This window comes from Theropithecus gelada, chromosome 19, assembly GCF_003255815.1.
Source record: "Theropithecus gelada isolate Dixy chromosome 19, Tgel_1.0, whole genome shotgun sequence".
Lineage (NCBI taxonomy): Eukaryota > Metazoa > Chordata > Mammalia > Primates > Cercopithecidae > Theropithecus > Theropithecus gelada.
The window spans coordinates 11,289,620-11,306,808 of record NC_037687.1 but is presented as its reverse complement, the minus strand read 5'-3'; the positions used below and the strand labels follow the sequence as shown (position 1 = coordinate 11,306,808).

Genomic DNA, 17,189 nt, shown 5'->3' with positions numbered 1-17,189 from the left:
TTAATGTGAGCCAAAGATTTATGTCTTCATTTCTTGCATTTGAAGTACTCTTCGATGACATCCTTGGCCTGAGACTCTTTGCCATAGTCCTTTACTATATAACTGCAACCAACCACTTTACGGGGCTTCCCTTCTTTCAGTTTTACAGAGGCCTACCCATTCCCCTAGTTTCGTGCTGTCATCAACCTTTATTAGGTTCAGCACAAAGGGCCTCCACCAACTTGTCATACATAGGCTCATCACAGTTGGATGCAAGCATACAAAGATGGGCTTGGCACTTGTCTAAGGCTTTGGCAGCTTCGCGAATTCCACGTGCTAGGCCATCGTGGATGAGGGCGGTCTTCAGCACCTCTTGTAAAACAGTATTAACGTCCATTACACCTCCAGCAGCAATGCCTTCCTCGCCATGGTGGTGGGTTACGGGTGAAGGTGAATCTTGAACTCACCCAAGCCTCCGCCTCCGTGCGACTTGGCGGCGGCAGGGAAAGAGCGATTAACATATTTTTAAATTTTATATATATATATATATATATATATATATATATATATATATATATTTTTTTTTTTTTTTTTTTTTTTTTTTTTTTTTGAGACAGAGTCTTGCTCTGTTGCCCAGGCTGGAGTGCAGTGGCGTGATCTCGGCTCATTGCAAGCTCTGCCTCCCGGATTCAGGCCATTCTCCTGCCTCAGCCTCCCGAGTAGCTGGAACTACAGGCACCCGCCACCACGCCCGGCTAATTTTTTGTATTTTTAGTAGAGACGGAGTTTCACCGTGTTAGCCAGGATGGTCTCAATCTCCTGACCTCGTGATCCACCCGCCTTGGCCTCCCAAAGTGCTGGGATTACAGGCGTGAGCCACCGCGCCCGGCCCTATGTTATATATATTATACTGTAATCTTACAATAAGCTGGAGAAAAAATGTTACTAAGAAAATCAGGAAGAGAAAACACATTTAATTTACTATTCATTAGGTGGAAGTGGATCATGATAAAGGTCTTCATTCTCATCGTCTTCACACTGAGTAAGCGGAGGAGGAGGGGGAAGAAGAGGAGGGGTTGGTCTTGCTGTCTTAGGGGTAGCAGACGCAGAAGAGGTGGAGGAGGTAGATGGAGAGGCAGGCGCATTCAGCTGTAACTTTCTTTTTTACCAGCCCCCCCGGTGTTTAAAGTTGTACCTTTAATTAAATTTAATTAGTTTTTTTGAAACAGAGTCTCACACGGTCAACCAGGCTGGAGTGCAGTGGCGCAATCTCAACTCACTGTAACATCGCCTCCCAGGCGCAAGCAATTCTCCCGGCTCCGCCTCCTGAGTAGTTGAGATTACAGGCGTGCACCACCATGTCTGAATAATTTTTTTTTTTTTTTTACCGGGGCGTTCCTGAGTTTATCTGGGGCACACATGGGCGAGGGCCCTACACCTAGGTGGTGTTGGGCCTCTTGGTGGTGAAGCGTGGCTTGTGCTGACGGCGCAGGACCCTGTGGGGCAGCGGGAACCTGATCTTGGAGTCCTGTGCCGGTGGCACTTGCTGGCTGCGATCTCCTCTACCTTCATGATCTGGATGGAGTGGGCCCAGGTGCGGTGCCAGGCGCCCATGTCTCGGTCGCGGTGGGTGACAGCGCCCCTGGTGGTCAGCTTCCGGTATTCCCGGTACATGTTGTGGGTGCCGCTCCGGGAGTCATGGCGCAGCCAGATGCCGAAGTTCTTCACCCGCAGGGGGCGCTTCTCAAATGCCTGCCCACAGTAGACAGTCTCCCCTGAAGACTTCTTCAACTCTTTAACTGAGCTACGAAGTACCAGAGCGGGACTTGGCGACGACATGATTAGGCACAAAGATTTGCATATGGTAGAGGGGCGGTGTATGGCATTTGGGGGTGGGCAGACAGCGACCCACCACCTTGTACTCTTGTAGTGTGCCCGAGGTTTTCATGGCATCCTCTCCACACTTGCCGCCACCCGCAAAAGGAACCTGGCTAATTTTTGTATTTTTAGTAGAGATGGGCTTTTGCCACGTTGGCCATGCTGGTCTTGAACTCCTGACCTTAAGTGATTCTCCTGCCTAGCCTCCCAAAGTGCTGGGATTACAGGTGTGAGCCACCACACCTGGTCTTATTTTTCAGACGGAGTCTTGCTCTGTCGCCCAGGCTGGAGTGCAGTGGCACGATCTCAGCCCCCTGCAGCCTCTGCCTCCTGGGTTCAAGTGATTCTCCTGCCTCAGCCTCCTGAGTAGTTGGGGACTGCAGGAGCGTGTCCCCATGCCAGGCTAATTTTTGTATTTTTTTTTTTTTTTTTTTTTTTTTTAGTAGAGATGGGGTCTCTCCCATGTTGGCCAGGCTGCTTTCGAACTCCTGGCCTCAGGTGATCTGCCTGCCTCGACCTCCCAAAGTGCTGGGATTACAGGCGTGAGCCACCACGTGCAGCCATAACTTTTACTGAGGAAAAAACAAATCCACGTATAAATGGACTCACGGTGTTCAAACCTCTGTTGAAGAAGGGTCAACTGTACATTGTCGATGGGAATATGAAATGGTGCAGTCATCCCCAAAAACAGTCTGGCAGTTCCTCAAACTGTTAAACATGTAGTTACCATATGTCTCAGCAGTTCGACTCCTAAGTATATACCCAAGAGAAGTATAAACATATGTTCACATAAAACTTCTACACGAATGTTCATGGCAGTAGTAGTTATAACAGTCAAAAACATTTGGCAAACAACTCCAAATGTCCATCAATTGATGAATGCATAAATAAAATATGGTTATAGCCTTACAAAACCTGGTTATATTCCATTCCAAAAAGAATGGAATTGGCCGGGCAGGACTGTAATCCTAGCACTTTGGGAGGCCAAGGTGGGTGGATCACCTGAGGTTGGGAGTTCAGGACCAGCCTGGCCAACATGGAGAAACCCCATCTCTACTAAAAATACAAAAACTAGCTGGGGGTGGTGGTGGATGCCTGTAATCCCAGCTACTCAGGAGGCTGAGGCAGGAGAATCCCTTGAACCCGGGAGTCAGAGGTTGTGGTGAGCCGAGATCGTGCCATTGCACTCCAGCCTGGGCAACAAAAGCGAAACTCCATCTCAAAAAACAAAAAAAAAGGCCAGGTGCGGTGGCTCACGACTGTAATCCCAGCACTTTGGGAGGCCGAGGCAGGTGGATCACAACGTCAGGAGTTTGAGACCGGCTTGGCAACATGGCAAAACCCCATCTCTACAAAAAAATCTATAAATTAGCTGGGTGCAGTGACATACACCTATAGTCCCAGCTACTCAGGAAGCTGAGGCAGGAGAATCATGAGCCTGGAAAGCAGGTTGCAGTGAGCCAAGATTGTGCCACTGCACTCCAGCCTGGGAAACAAAGCAAGATCCTGTCTAAAAGAAATAAATTAATTTTTAAAAAATCGATGCAGGAACCTTGAAAACATGTCAGTGGGCCAGGCGCGGTGGCTCACGCCTGTAATCCCAGCACTTGGGGAGGCTGAGGCTGGTGGATCACTTGAGGTCAGGAGTTCAAGACCAGCCCAGCCAACATGATAAACCCCGTCTCTACTAAAAATACAAAAATTAGCCGGGTGCGGTGGCATGCTCCTGTAATCCCAGCTACTCGGGATGCTGAGGCATGGGAATGAATCGCTTGAACCTGGGAGATGGAGATTGCAGTGAGCCGAGATATTGCACTCCAGCCTGGGTGACAGAGCGAGACTCCATCTCAAAAAAAACCAAAACCAAAACAAAACAAAACGTGTCAAGTGAAGGAAACCAGTCATAAAGGAGCACTTGTGATTCCATTTGTATGAAATGCCCAGCGTAGGGAGATCTATAGAGACAGTGGGATGAGTGGTTTCCTGGGGTTGGGAGTGAAGGGAAATTAAATACTGATTTAATTTCTTTCTTTTGGAGATGGAGTTTCACTGTTTTTCCCCAGGCTGGGATGCAATGGCATCATCTCAGCTCACTGCAACCTCTGCCTCCCGGGTTCAAGCGATTTTCCTACCTCAGCCTCCCAAGTAGCTGGAATTACAGGCATGCACCACCATGCTGGGCTGATTTTTTGTATTTTTAGTAGTGATGCAGTTTCTCCATGTTGGTCAGGCTGGTCTCGAACTCCCGACTTCAGGTGATCTGCCCGCCTCAGCCTCCCCAAGTGTTGGGATTACAGGCGTGAGCCACTGCACCTGGCCAGATACAGGGATTCTTGTTGGAGTGACACACATTTTATAAAATTAGACTGTACTGGCTAGGAGTGGTGGCTCACACCCGTGATCCCAGCACTTTGGGAGACAGTGGTGGGAGGATCACTTGAAGCCAGGAGTTCAAGACCAGCCTGGGCAACACAGCAAGACCCTGGGTCTCTGCAAACTATTTTCAAATTAGCTGGGCATGGTGGCACGCATCTGTAGTCCCAGCTTCTCGATGCTCTGGGGCTGGAGGATCACTTGAGCCCAGGAGTTGGAGGCTGTACTGAGCTTTGATCACGCCCCTGGAGCAGCGGGGTTGGGGGTGCTGTTCCATGAACAAAGTCTTTGAGTCATCTGAGCCCATTTCTTGGGTAAGGTAAACATCGGGGCTGGTGAGTTAACCGCATAATCTGGATTGTGCCCTCAACCCTGCGGGGCCCTTGCATCTGTTAGCGGGTAAGTTGCCAGACTAATGCTGAATCTTCTCTTTGGGCCAGGTGATTGTCTGACAAGCAGAGGCATGAGCTGGGTCCAGGCCACCCTACTGGCCCGAGGCCTCTGTAGGGCCTGGGGAGGCATCTGCGGGGCCGCCCTTCCAGGAACTTCCATCTCTCAGGTAAGCACCAGCCAGGCAGTCTTTTGGGTAGAGGGAGGTAAGCTTGGGATTTGCTCCCAACCCCTTCAGAATCCACTCTGTGAAGTCAGCTTAGTGAGTCTGAGCTGGCCTATCAGTGCTGAGGTCCCATTAAAAGTCCCTAATTTACGTATGTATGTGTGTTCGTGTGTTTGTGTTTTTTAAATATTTTATTTATTTATTTATTTATTTATTTTGAGACGGAGTCTCGCTCTGTCGCCCGGGCTGGAGTGCAGTGGCCGGATCTCAGCTCACTGCAAGCTCCGCCTCCCGGGTTTACGCCATTCTCCTGCCTCAGCCTCCCGAGTAGCTGGGACTACAGGCGCCCGCCACCTCGCCCAGCTAGTTTTTTGTATTTTTTAGTAGAGACGGGGTTTCACCATGTTAGCCAGAATGGTCTCGATCTCCTGACCTCGTGATCCGCCCGTCTCGGCCTCCCAAAGTGCTGGGATTACAGGCTTGAGCCACCGCGCCCGGCCGTGTGTTTGTTTTTTGAGACAGTGTCTCGCTCTGTAGCCGAGGCTGGAGTGCAGTAGTCTGATTACAGCTCACTGTAATCTTGACCTGCCAGGTTCAAGCAATCCCCCTGCCTCATCCTCCCAAGTAGCGGGGACTATAGGCACATACTACCACGCCTGGCTAATTTTTGTATATTTTTGTAGAGACGGGGTTTCACCATGTTGGGCAGGCTGGTCTTAAACTCTGGGCTCAAGCGATCCACCTGCGTCAGCCTCCCAAAGTGCTGGGATTACAGGCATGAGCCACCATGCCTGGCCAAAATTCCCTAATTTATTTATTTTTTTGAAACAAGGTCTTGCTCTGTCACCCAGGCTGGAGTACAGTGGTGGAATCAGGGCTCACTGCAGCCTCAAACTCCTGGGCTCAAATGAGCCTCCCACCTCAGCCCCCTGAGTAGCTGGGACCACAGACTTGAGCCACCACACCCAGCTAATTTTTTTTTTTTTTTTTTTTTTTGAGATGGAGTTTTGCTCTTGTCGCCAAGGCTGGAGTATAGTGGCATGGTCTTGGCTCACTGCAACCTCTGCCTCCTGGGTTCAAGTGATTCTCCTGCCTCAGCCTCCCGAGTAGCTGCGATTACAGGCATGTGTCACCATGCCCAGCTAATTTTTGTAATTTTAGTAGAGACAGGGTTTCACCGTGTTGGCCAGGCTGATCTCGAACTCCTGATCTCAGGTGATTTGCCCGCCTCAGCCTCCCAAAGTGCTGGGATTACAGACATGAGCCACCATACCCGGCTGCTAATTTTTTTAAACATGTGGTCTTGCTGTGTTATCCAGACTGGTCTTGAACCTCTGGGCCCTCAGTCCTTCCACTTTGGCCTCCCAAAGTGCTAGGATTACAGGTGTGAGCCACTGTGCCTGGACCCTAATTTAAGAGGTGCTAGTGTCCACGTGGGTGAGGGGATTGACTTTGAAAATAAGGATGTATGAGCTCGGTGGATTTGTGTGGTGACTGTGGGCAGGTCCTCCTGCATCTACTTGTGGAGATGGGGCAGAAAACTGAATTTTCTTCCCGTACCCATAGTGACCAGATGGCGAAAGCAGATTGACAGCCATAGATAGCAATAACGATGATGGTAGGAATATTAATAGTTCCCGTATTGAGCGCTTACTCTGTGCCCGGCCCCGTGCTATGCATTTCATTTACATTACCTCCGTTGCAGTGTTTCCCCCTTGTTAGGCATTTTAGAGCTTCCTGTCTGATTTTTACCCCAGAGTGGTATAATACTACACCACCTATAGTATTAATTGACTGAAATTTCAGGTTTTTGTTTTGAGATGGAGTCTCCCTCTGTCACCCAGGCTGGAGTACAGTGGTGCGATCTCAGCTCATTGCAACCTCTGCCTCCTGGGTTCAAGTGAGTTTCCTGCCTCAGCCTCCTGAATAGCTGGTATTACAGGTGCGCGGCACCACGCCCGGCTCATTTTTGTATTTTTGATAGAGATGGGGTTTCACCACGTTGGCCAGGCTGGTCTCGAACTCCTGACCTCAAGTGATCCACCCACCTCTCAAAGTGCTGGGATTACAGGCACAAGCCATTGCACCCAGCCTGAAATTTTACTTTAAATGAATGCCTTTTTTTGTTTGTTTTTTGTTTTTTTTAACATTGCCTTATCAAAGAAGGATATGGAATGGCTGTTGGGAACCGCAGAGTAGGGGGACTAAGGGCACTGACTCCATTCTCAGCTTGCATGCTTTGCAGCTGTGTAACATTGTGCATCCCACTTCATCTTCCTTAGCCTTGGTTTTTCTCATCTGTAAAATGAGCGCAGTAAGAGTACCCCCCACCTAGGGCCTTACATTTATAAAGTGCTCAACTGTGTCTACAGTGGAAGAATACTTGGTAAAGATCGTCTCTTTTGAGACAGGATCTCACTCTGTCGCCCAGGCGGGAGTGCAGTGGCGTGATCTTGGCTCACTGCAACGTCAACCTCCTTGTCTCAGTTGATCTGCCTACTTCAGCCTCCACAGTAGCTGGGACTACATACATACACCACCATGCCTGGCTAATTTTTGTATTTTTTTGTAGAGATGAGGTTTCAGCAGATTGCCCAGGCTGGTCTGGAACTCCTGACCTCAGGTGATCTGCCCACCTCAGCCTCCTAAAGTGCTGGGATTATAAGTGTGAGCCACCAAGCCTGGACTAATATTGGCGCTTAACTTGTTAGCTATATATGTATTTGTGTGTGTGTGTGTGTGTGTGTGTCTGTGTAGATAAACACACATACATTCACTTATTTTTTAGAGATAAGGTTTCACTCTCTCATTCAGGCTGGAGTGCAGTGACACAATCATAGTTCACTGCAGCCTGGAACTCCTGGGCTCAAGCAATCCTCCCGCTTCAGCCTCCTAAGTAGCGGGGACTACAGGTATACACCACCATGCCCAGCTTATTTTTTTATTTTTTCCATAGAGAGATGGAGTCTCACTATGTTGCCCAGGCTGCAATGCAGTGGTGCAATCAAAGCACAGTACAGCCTTGCTAACTAGCTGTATATTTTTAAGATGCCTTATATGTAACCCTTCTAATTTAAAAATTCAATTTAAAATAAGAAATTTGTTACTGTGTCATCTAGAACCAGAGTTTGGCTACTTTGGAGACTGAGGTGGGAAGATCACTTGAGCCCAGGAGTTCTGGGCTGTTGTGCACTGTGCTGATGGAGTGTCTTGCACTAAGTTTTGCATGAATATTGTAACCTCCTGGGACTTGGGGGACCACTAGGTTGCCTAAGGAAGTGTGAACTGACCCAGGTTGGAAACAGCAGGTCAAAACTCCTGTGCTGACCAGTTGGCTCATGCCTGTGAATAGCCACTGCACTCCCCACCTGGGCAACATAGCTAGACTCCATCTCTTAAAGAAAAAAGGGTCCCAGCGCTTTGGGAGGCTGCAGGGGGTGGATCACCTTAGGTCAGGAATTCGAGACCATCCTGGCCAACATGGTGAAACCCCGTCTCTACTAAAAATACAAAAATTAGGCCAGGCACAGTGGCTCACATCTGTAATCCCAGCACTTTGGGAGGCCGAGGTGAGCGGATCATGAGGTCAGGAGTTCAAGACCAGCCCGGCCAACATGTGAAACCACGTCTCTACTAAAAATACAAAAAATTAGCTGGGCGTGGTGGCATGTGCCTGTAATCCCAGCTACTTCGGAAGCTGAGGCAGAAGAATTGCTTGAACCAGGGAGTCAGAGGTTGTAGTGAGCCGAGATCGTGCCACTGTACTCCAGCCTGGCAACAGAGCGAGACTCCGTCTCAGGAAAAACAAACAAACAAACAAACACAACACAAAAATCAGCTGGGCATGGTGGCAGGCACCTGTAATCCTAGCTACTTGGGAGGCTGAGGCAGGAGATTCGCTTGAACCCAGAAGGCAGAGGTTGCAGTGAGCTGAGATGGCGCCATTGCACTCCAGCCTGGGTGATAAGAGTGAAACTCTATCTCAAGAAAAAAAAGAAAAAGAAAGGGGCTGGGTGCGGTGGCTCATGCCTATAATCAGAAGACTTGGGGAAGCTAGGTCAGACGTGGTGGCTCACGCCTGTAATCCCAGCACTTTGGGAGGCCAAGGTGGGCGGATCACGAGGTCAGGAGATCGAGACCATCCTAACATGGTGAAACCTCGTCTCTATTAAAAATACAAAAAATTCGCTGGGTGTGGTGGCGGGCGCCTGTAGTTCCAGCTACTCAGGAGGCTGAGGCAGGAGAATGGTGTGAACCCGGGAGGTGGAGCTTGCAGTGAGTGGAGATTGCACCACTGCACTCCAGACTGGGCGACAGAGCGAGACGCTGTCTCAAAAAAAAAAAAACAAAAGACTTGGGGAGGCCGAAGCAAGTGGATCACTTGAGGCCTGGAGTTTGAGACCAGCCTGGCCAACATGATGAAACCCCATCTTTACTAAAAATACAAAAATTAGCAGGGCGTGGTGGAACACGTCTGTAGTCCAGCTTACTTGTGAGGCAAAGGCATGAGAATCACTTGAACATGGGAGACGGAGGTTGCAGTGAGCTGAGGTCATGCCACCGCGCTGCAGCATGGGTGACGGAAAGAGACTGTCTAAAAAAAAAAAAAAAAAATTAAAAGCAAAAAGGGCCACCAGGCACAGTGGCTCATGTCTGTAATCCCAACACTTTGGGAGGTGGAGACGGGATGATCACTTGAAGCCAGGTGTTCAAGACCAGCCTGGGCAAAACAGTGTAACTCCTGTCTGCTGAAAATGGAAAAATTAGCCAGGTGCGGTGGTGTACACCTGTAGTTCCAGCTACTGGACAGGCAGAGGGGGAGAATTGCTTGAGCCCAGGAGTTCAAAGCTGCAGTAAGCCCTAGTAGCACGACTACATTCCAGCCTAGGCCACAGAGCCAGACCCTGTCTCAAAAAAAAAAATATAGGGCATGTGCGTGTCATCACTGTGATTATTACCAAGTTGCCTCCGTGGCAGTTTTTACCAGCTCCCCATAGCCATGGCTAACAGTACCTGTTCCTCCCTACTGTGCCAGCATTGTGTTTTATTGCACTTTGTAATGGCGTCGAATCTTGGGTTCGTAACCACAGTTCCATACCTCCAAGTCCTCAGGGAGGCCACTGGGACCTCTCCCAGGAAAGCCAGCCTGGCGCCCCCATAGACACTGGGAGGTGCCGGATTCCAGCAATTCTCCTCCCTCCCCAGGTCCCTCGCCAGCTCCCTCGGGGCCTGCACTGCAGCGCAGCTGCCCATAGCTCTGAACAGTCCCTGGTTTCCAGCCCACCAGAACCCCGGCAAAGGCCCACCAAGGCTCTGGTGCCCTATGAGGACCTGTTTGGGCAGGCGCCTAGCGGGGAACGGGACAAGGCCAGCTTCCTGCAGGCGGTGCAGAAATTTGGGGAGCACAGCCTGCGTAAGCGGGGCCACATTGACTTCATCTACCTGGCCCTGCGCAAGATGCAGGAGTATGGCGTCGAGCGGGACCTGGCTGTGTACAACCAGCTGCTCGACATCTTCCCCAAAGAGGTCTTCCGGCCTCGCAATGTCATCCAGCGCATCTTCGTCCACTACCCTCGGCAGCAGGAGTGTGGGATTGCCGTCCTGGAGCAGATGGAGAGCCACGGTGAGGCCAGGAGGCTGGCGCGGGGTGGGGAGTGGGCTACCCTGATAGCTGGCGACACCTCTCCTGGGTTTCAGCCCCTCCTTCCTCCATGGCTCAGTCTCTGTCTCTCTGGCTCCCCTCCCTCTGCCAATCCATCTTTTCATCACTCATCTCTCTTTCTTGCCTTCCTCTGACTTTTCCTTTTTCCTTCCTTCCTTCCTTCCTGCCTGCCTGCCTGCCTGCCTGCTTTCCTTCCTTCCTTCCTTCCCTCCCTCCCTCCCTCTCTCCCTCCGTCCCTTCCTTCCTCTCTTTCTACCTTTCTTTTAGAAGTAGGGTCTCACGGCCGGGCGCGGTGGCTCAAGCCTGTAATCCCAGAACTTTGGGAGGCCGAGACGGGCAGATCACGAGGTCAGGAGATCGAGACCATCCTGGCTAACACGGTGAAACCCTGTCTCTACTAAAAATACAAAAAAACTAGCCGGGCGAGGTGGCGGGCGCCTGTAGTCCCAGCTACTCGGGAGGCTGAGGTAGGAGAATGGCGTAAACCCAGGAGGCGGAGCTTGCAGTGAGCTGAGATCCGGCCACTGCACTCCAGCCTGGGCGACAGAGCAAGACTCCGTCTCAAAAAAAAAAAAAAAAAAAAAAAAAAGAAGTAGGGTCTCACTATGTTGCCCAGACTGGTCTCAAACTCCTGGGCTCAAGTGATCCTCTCCCCTTGGCCTCCCAGTGTGCTGGGATTACAGGCATGAGCCTTTTTCTTTCTAATTCTCTCTGATTCTTTTCTTCCTGTCTGTGATCAATTCCCTGACTTCAATGTTCTCTCCTCTTCCCTTCCCTCCGTCCCCCTCCGTCTCTGAGGTTCTGCCTGCATCTGCCCAGCACAGGTGTGATGCCCAACAAGGAGACGGAGTTCCTGCTGATTCAGATATTTGGACGCAAAAGCTACCCCATGCTCAAGTTGCTGCGCCTGAAGCTGTGGTTCCCTCGATTCATGAACATCAACCCCTTCCCAGTGCCCCGGGACCTGTCCCAGGACCCGGTGGAGCTGGCCACGTTTGGCCTGAGGCACATGGAGCCTGACCTTAGTGCCAGGGTCACCATCTACCAGGTATCCGCCCTTGTCCACAGCCTCAGCTGCCACCCCAGGTCAGGCTCCCACCATTCCTCCTCCGGGCTCCCCTTCTCTCACTCTAGTGACTGTGGTGAATCAAGTTCTTTTTTGAGACAGGGTCTTGCTCTGTTGCCCAGGCTGGAGTGCAGTGGCACCAACTCGGCTCACTGCAGCCTCTGCCTCCCAGGCTCAAGCGATCTTTCCACCTCAGCCTCCTGAGTAGCTGGGACTCCAGTCACACACCACCATGCCTGGCTAATTAAAAAAACTGTATTTTTTAGAGACAGAGTCTCACTATATTGCCCAGGCTGGTCTTGAACTCCTGGGCTCAAGCAATCCTCCTGCCTTGGCCTCCCAAAGTGCTGGGATTACAGGCATGAGGCACCGTGCCTGGCCGTGAATTAAGTTCTGATTCTCTGGCTGAGTCCTCTGGTAGGTTCCCATGGTCCTTACTGCTGGCACAGCTTGAGTAACCTCTGTTTCAGTCCTTTCAGGCTGCTCTAACAAAATCTCTTAGCTTGGGTCATTTATGAACAACAAAAATTTATTGCTCACAGTTGTAGAGGCTGGGAAGTTCAAGATCAAGGTGTCACCAGATCAGGGTTTGCTCTCTGCTTTAAGAATGACACCTTCTTGCTGTGTCCTCACATAGTATAAGAGGCAAACAAGCCCCTCAGACCTCTATTGTGTTTTGAGACAAGGTCTGGCTCTGTTGCCCAGGCTGGAGCGCAGTGGCACTATCTTGGCTCACTGCAAATTCCACCTCCCAGGCTGAAGCCATCCTTTCACCTCAGCCTCCTGAGTAGCTGGGACTATAGTCGTACACCACCACACCCAGGTAATTTTTGTATTTCTTGTAGAGATGGGATTCCACCACGTTGCCCAGGCTGGTCTCAAACTCGTGAGCTCAAGCGATCCACCTGCGTTAGCCTCCCAAAGTGCTGGGATTGCAAGCATGAGCCACCATGCCTCGCCCCCTCAGACATTTGTTTTCTTTTTTGAGACGGAATCTCGCTCCGTTGCCAGGCTGGAGTGCTGTGGTGCCATCTTGGCTCACTGCAACTCTGACTCCCTGGTTCAAGCAATTCTCCTGCCTCAGCCTCCTGAGTAGCTGGGACTACAGGCATGCACCACCACGCCCAGCTAATTTTTGTATTTTTAGTAGAGACAAGGTTTCACCATGTTGGCCGGGCTGGTCTCGATCTCCTGACCTCATGATCTGCCCACCTCAGCCTCCCAAAGTGCTGGGATTACACGCATGAGCTACCATGCCCAGCCCAGACCTCTTTTATAAGGGAACTAATCTCATTCATGAGAGCAGAGCCCTTATGATCTAAGTGCCTCTCTTCTCAAAGGCCTGACCTCTTAATCCTATTGCATTGGAGATACACTGCAACATGAATTTCAGGGGCCCATAAACATTCAGACCATAGCACCCTCCCATCCTTCTCCCAACACTTGCTACCTTCTAGACATCTTCCTTCCTTTCTGTGCCAGTTCCCACCACAGGCCTTTGTGTTCTCTGTTCCTTCTGCCAGGAACACTGTTCCCCGTGGACTTCATGTTATTCCGGTCTCAGCTCCACTATTCCTAATCAGGATGCCCTTCCTGACCTCCCTAGCCAAGGCACCACCCCTTCACAGTGCTGGGCTTGGTTCCTTATTCACCATGACTCAGCCTCCCTCCTGTCTCCCAAGGCTGAGCACAGAATTTGGTGCAAAGCTGACACTTGGTAGTGGCTTGTTGAATGACTGAGTGGAGTAACACCCCCATCTCAGTGTCCTGGGAGTCTCCACTCACGCCAGATCACACAAGGGATCCAAAGAGAGCCCCTCACAGCACTTGTCATCTGGTCCTGGATGAATAACAGTTTCCTTAAGAGCCAGTGGTTCTGAGATGGAGAAGCCTGGGGTGCTGTGAGAGCCCAGAGTGGGCAGGTAGGGCTTCCTGGGGGAGGTAAGGAGAGCAGAGGACTCTGGGCAGAGGGAGCAGTGTGTACCAGGGAATGGGGTGCAGTGAGTGGGGGCACCTGATTAAAGAGCTTGATCTCAAACCTCCTGGTTGGTGGGGAGAGCCATGCCAGGGGCGGGGGGCGGGGATTTAAGAAGAGGGATGGGCTGGGCACGGTGGCTCACGCCTGTAATCCCAGCACTTTGGGAGGCCGAGGCGGGCGGATCATGAAGTCAGGAGATCAAGACCATCCTGGCTAACACAGTGAAACCCTGTCTCTACTAAAAATGCAAAAAAAATAGCCAGGTGTGGTGGCGGGCGCCTGTAGTCCCAGCTACTCGGGAGGCTGAGGCAGAAGAATGGCGTGAACCTGGGAGGCAGAGTTTGCAGTGAGCCAAGATAGTGCCACTGCACTCCAGCCTGGGCGATAGAGCAAGACTCTGTCTCAAAAAAAGAAAAAAGAGGGATGGGGTTGGAATCATGTTTCTGGAAGAATCTGCAATTGGAAACGTGTCTCCTGGCGGCTGTGTGGATGATATTGGACGGGGAGAGGGGCTAGGGGACCAGGGTTGTAGGTCCCGGTGAGAGACACCTTGAGACCAGCAGTAGAATGTGGGAGGAAGGGTTGTTTTTAGTTCATTTCTTCATTTTGCAAAGCAATGCACTAAAAAGCCAAACAGCATGTAAAAGCACACGGTGAGGAGTCCTCTGCTTCTACCCAGGCCCCGCCCCCTCCCCACCCCTGTCTCCTTCCCCAGAGGTGACTATTTCCATGTCTCCTTCCAGAGAGGTTCTATGCATTTGCAGATCTCTCTCTCTCTCTCTTTTTTTTTTTTTTTTTTTTTTTTGCATCTATATCCTTTGTATTTAAATATCCTTCACCCCCATCTCATGGAGTAAAATACAGCCAGGCACAGTGGCTCATGCCTGTAATCCCAGCACTTTGGGAGGCTGACGCAGATGGACTGCTTGCGCCCAGAAGTTTGAGACCAGCCTGGGCAACATGCCAAGACCCTGTCTCTACCAAAAAAAAATATGAAAATTAGCTGGGAGTGGTGGTGCACACCTGTAGCCCCAGCTACTCAGGAGGCTGAGGCAGGAGGATGGCTTGAACTCAGGAAGTCAAGGCTGTGGTGAGCCGTGATCATACCACTGTAAACCAGACTGGGCGACGGAGCAGGATCCTATCTGTTTAAAAAAAGAAGTTTCTTGGCCAGGCACGGTGGCTCACACCTGTAATCCCAGCACTTTGGGAGGCTGAGGCAGGCGGGATTACCTGAGGTTGGGAGTTCGAGACCAGTCTGACCAACATGGAGAAACCCCGTCTCTATTAAAAATACAAAAAGAATTATCCGGGCGTGGTGATGCATGCCTGTAATCCCAGCTACTTGTGAGGCTGAGGCAGGAGAATCGCTTGAACCCGGGAGGTGGAGGTTGCAGTGAGCCAAGATTGTGCCATTGCACTCCAGTCTGGGCAATAAGAGTGAAACTCCGTCTCAAAAAAAAAAAAAAAGTTTCTTTAGTAGCAGGGGATTATATACATGTACCTTGCGTTTTGCAAATGTCACTTAAAACAACTAGAAGTCACTGATCCATCTCAATTTTTCTTTTTTTTTTTTTTGAGACAGAGCCTTGTTCTGTCGCCCATGCTGGAGTGCGGTGGCACAGTCTCGGCTCACTACCACCTCCATCTCCCAGGTTCAAGCAATTCTCGTTCCTCAGCCTCCCGTGTAGCAGGGACTACAGGTGTGTGCCACCACTCCCAGCTAATTTTTGTATTTTTAGTAGAGTTGGGGTTTCACCATGTTGGCCAGGCTGGTCTTAAACTCCTGGCCTCAAGTGATCCACCAGCCTCGGCCTCCCAAAGTGCTGGGATTACAGGTGTGAGCCACCGTGCCCGTCCTGCCCATCTCAATTTTTTTAACTTGAAAGGATGAATGATATATGTTCTGACAGCTGTCCACTGTTTTGGTTCAAAAGCAGGTGCATTTTGTTAAAAAAAAAAATTTGTTGGTGGGGTGCGGTGGCTCACGCCTGTAATCCCAGCACTTTGGGAGGCCAAGGCAGGCAGATCACCTGAGGTTAGGAGTTTAAGAACAGCCTGACCAACATGGAGAAACCCCATCTCTACTAAAAATACAAAATTAGCCGGGCGTGGTGGTGCATGCCTGTAATCCCAGCTACTCAGGAGACTGAGGCAGGAGAATCGCTTGAACCCAGGAGGCGGAGGTTGTGGTGAGCCAAGATCACGCCACTGCATTCCAGCCTGGGCAACAAGAGCAAAACTCCATCTCAAAAAAAAAAAAAAAATTTGTCTAGTGTTTTTGAATTATGTTCAGGTTATAGCATTTTAAAAGATACAAAAAGGTATTCCTTCCCACCCTGTCCTCCACAGAGGTGAAAGCTATCATTTGCTTCTAGTGTCTCCTTCCTGGGATATTCTGTATATGTGAAGTTATTTTTCTTCTTGTAATTCACAAGCACTGAGCACTTACTATTTGCCAGGGACTGTTCTACACATTTTACAACCACCCAAAGTTAGGTTTATGCCCATAATCCTAGTGCTTTGGGAGGCCAAGGCAGGTGGATCACCTGAGGCCAGGAGTTTGAGACCAGCCAGGCCAACATAGCAAAACCCTATCTCTACTAAAAATACAAAAAATTAGCCGGGCGTGGTGGCAGGTGCCTGTAGTCCCAGCTACTCGGGAGGCTGAGGCAGGAGAATCGCTTGAACCCAGGAGGCGGAGGCTATAGTGAGTCAAGATCACGCCACTGCACTCCAGCCTGAGCAACAAGAGAAAAACCATCTCAAAAATAAAAAAATTTAAAAAATTAAATTAGCGGGGCATAGTGGTGTGCACCTTTAGACCCAGCTACTTGGGAAACTGAGGTGGGAAGATCACTTGAGCCCAGGAGTTCAGGCCTACAGTGAACTATGATCGTGCCACCGTACTCCAGCATGGATGACAGAGAGGGAGACCCCATCTCTATAAAAGAAAAAAAAAAAATGGAATTAAGTGCTATTATCATCCCTATTGTGCATCTGAAGAAACTGAGGCACACAGGTACAGTGACTTGGCCGAGGTCACACAGCTTGTGACGGAGTCAGGATTTTGACACATGTGGGCTGGCTCCAGGGTGGTTCCCTCAGGGTGAGCATCCTAAAGGTTGGTGGCTATTGCCAAATGGGACAGAGGGACAAGGGGACAGGTTGGAGGACCATGTACCAGATCCAGGAAAGGTGTCCTAAATTCGCTGATATCCCCCTTTCTGTTTCTCTGTCTCCAGTTCCTCTGTAGGGGATTGGGGGTTACAAGATTACATCCCTACTTTCCCTTGCAGGTTCCTTTGCCCAAAGACTCAACAGGTGCAGCAGATCCCCCCCAGCCCCACATCGTGGGTAAGTCCGCAAGCATAGGGGCAGCCAGGTCTCTAACCTGACCCAGGCCCTGCTGGACCTAAGCTGGGCTCCCTGAGCCTTTGGGCAGAGTCCCTCACAGGGCACAGGGCATGTATATCTCCACACCAGGAATCCAGAGTCCCGATCAGCAGGCTGCCCTGGCCCGCCACAACCCTGCCCGGCCCATCTTTGTCGAGGGCCCCTTCTCCCTGTGGCTCCGAAACAAGTGTGTGTATTACCACATCCTCAGAGCTGACTTGCTGCCCCCGGAGGAGAGGGTGAGGGCTTAAAGCAAAGCACGTGTCGGGCCTGGGGAGTGGGGCTGGCACCACCCTGAGGG

At 50.6% G+C, this 17,189-nt stretch overlaps 1 protein-coding gene and 2 pseudogenes across 5 annotated transcripts in view; 1 reads left to right on the top strand and 2 right to left on the bottom strand.

The window, feature by feature from the left end:
* Positions 1 to 17,189, top strand: part of ECSIT (ECSIT signalling integrator) — a 31,204-nt gene that overhangs the window by 12,289 nt on the left and 1,726 nt on the right. For 2 of the 5 annotated variants that reach the window (XM_025367812.1, XM_025367813.1), the window contains exons 2-6: positions 4,671 to 4,789; positions 9,992 to 10,409; positions 11,273 to 11,496; positions 16,792 to 16,849; positions 16,979 to 17,127. In XM_025367812.1, coding sequence (XP_025223597.1) covers positions 4,694 to 4,789; positions 9,992 to 10,409; positions 11,273 to 11,496; positions 16,792 to 16,849; positions 16,979 to 17,127 — 945 coding nt within the window. In that variant the 5' untranslated portion in view covers positions 4,671 to 4,693. The remainder of the gene's footprint in view (positions 1 to 4,670; positions 4,790 to 9,991; positions 10,410 to 11,272; positions 11,497 to 16,791; positions 16,850 to 16,978; positions 17,128 to 17,189) is intronic. The other 3 variants (XM_025367816.1, XM_025367817.1, XM_025367818.1) reach the window with 3 other exon arrangements.
* Positions 27 to 409, bottom strand: LOC112612913 (annotated as a pseudogene).
* On the bottom strand, positions 1,418 to 1,927 carry LOC112612911 (annotated as a pseudogene).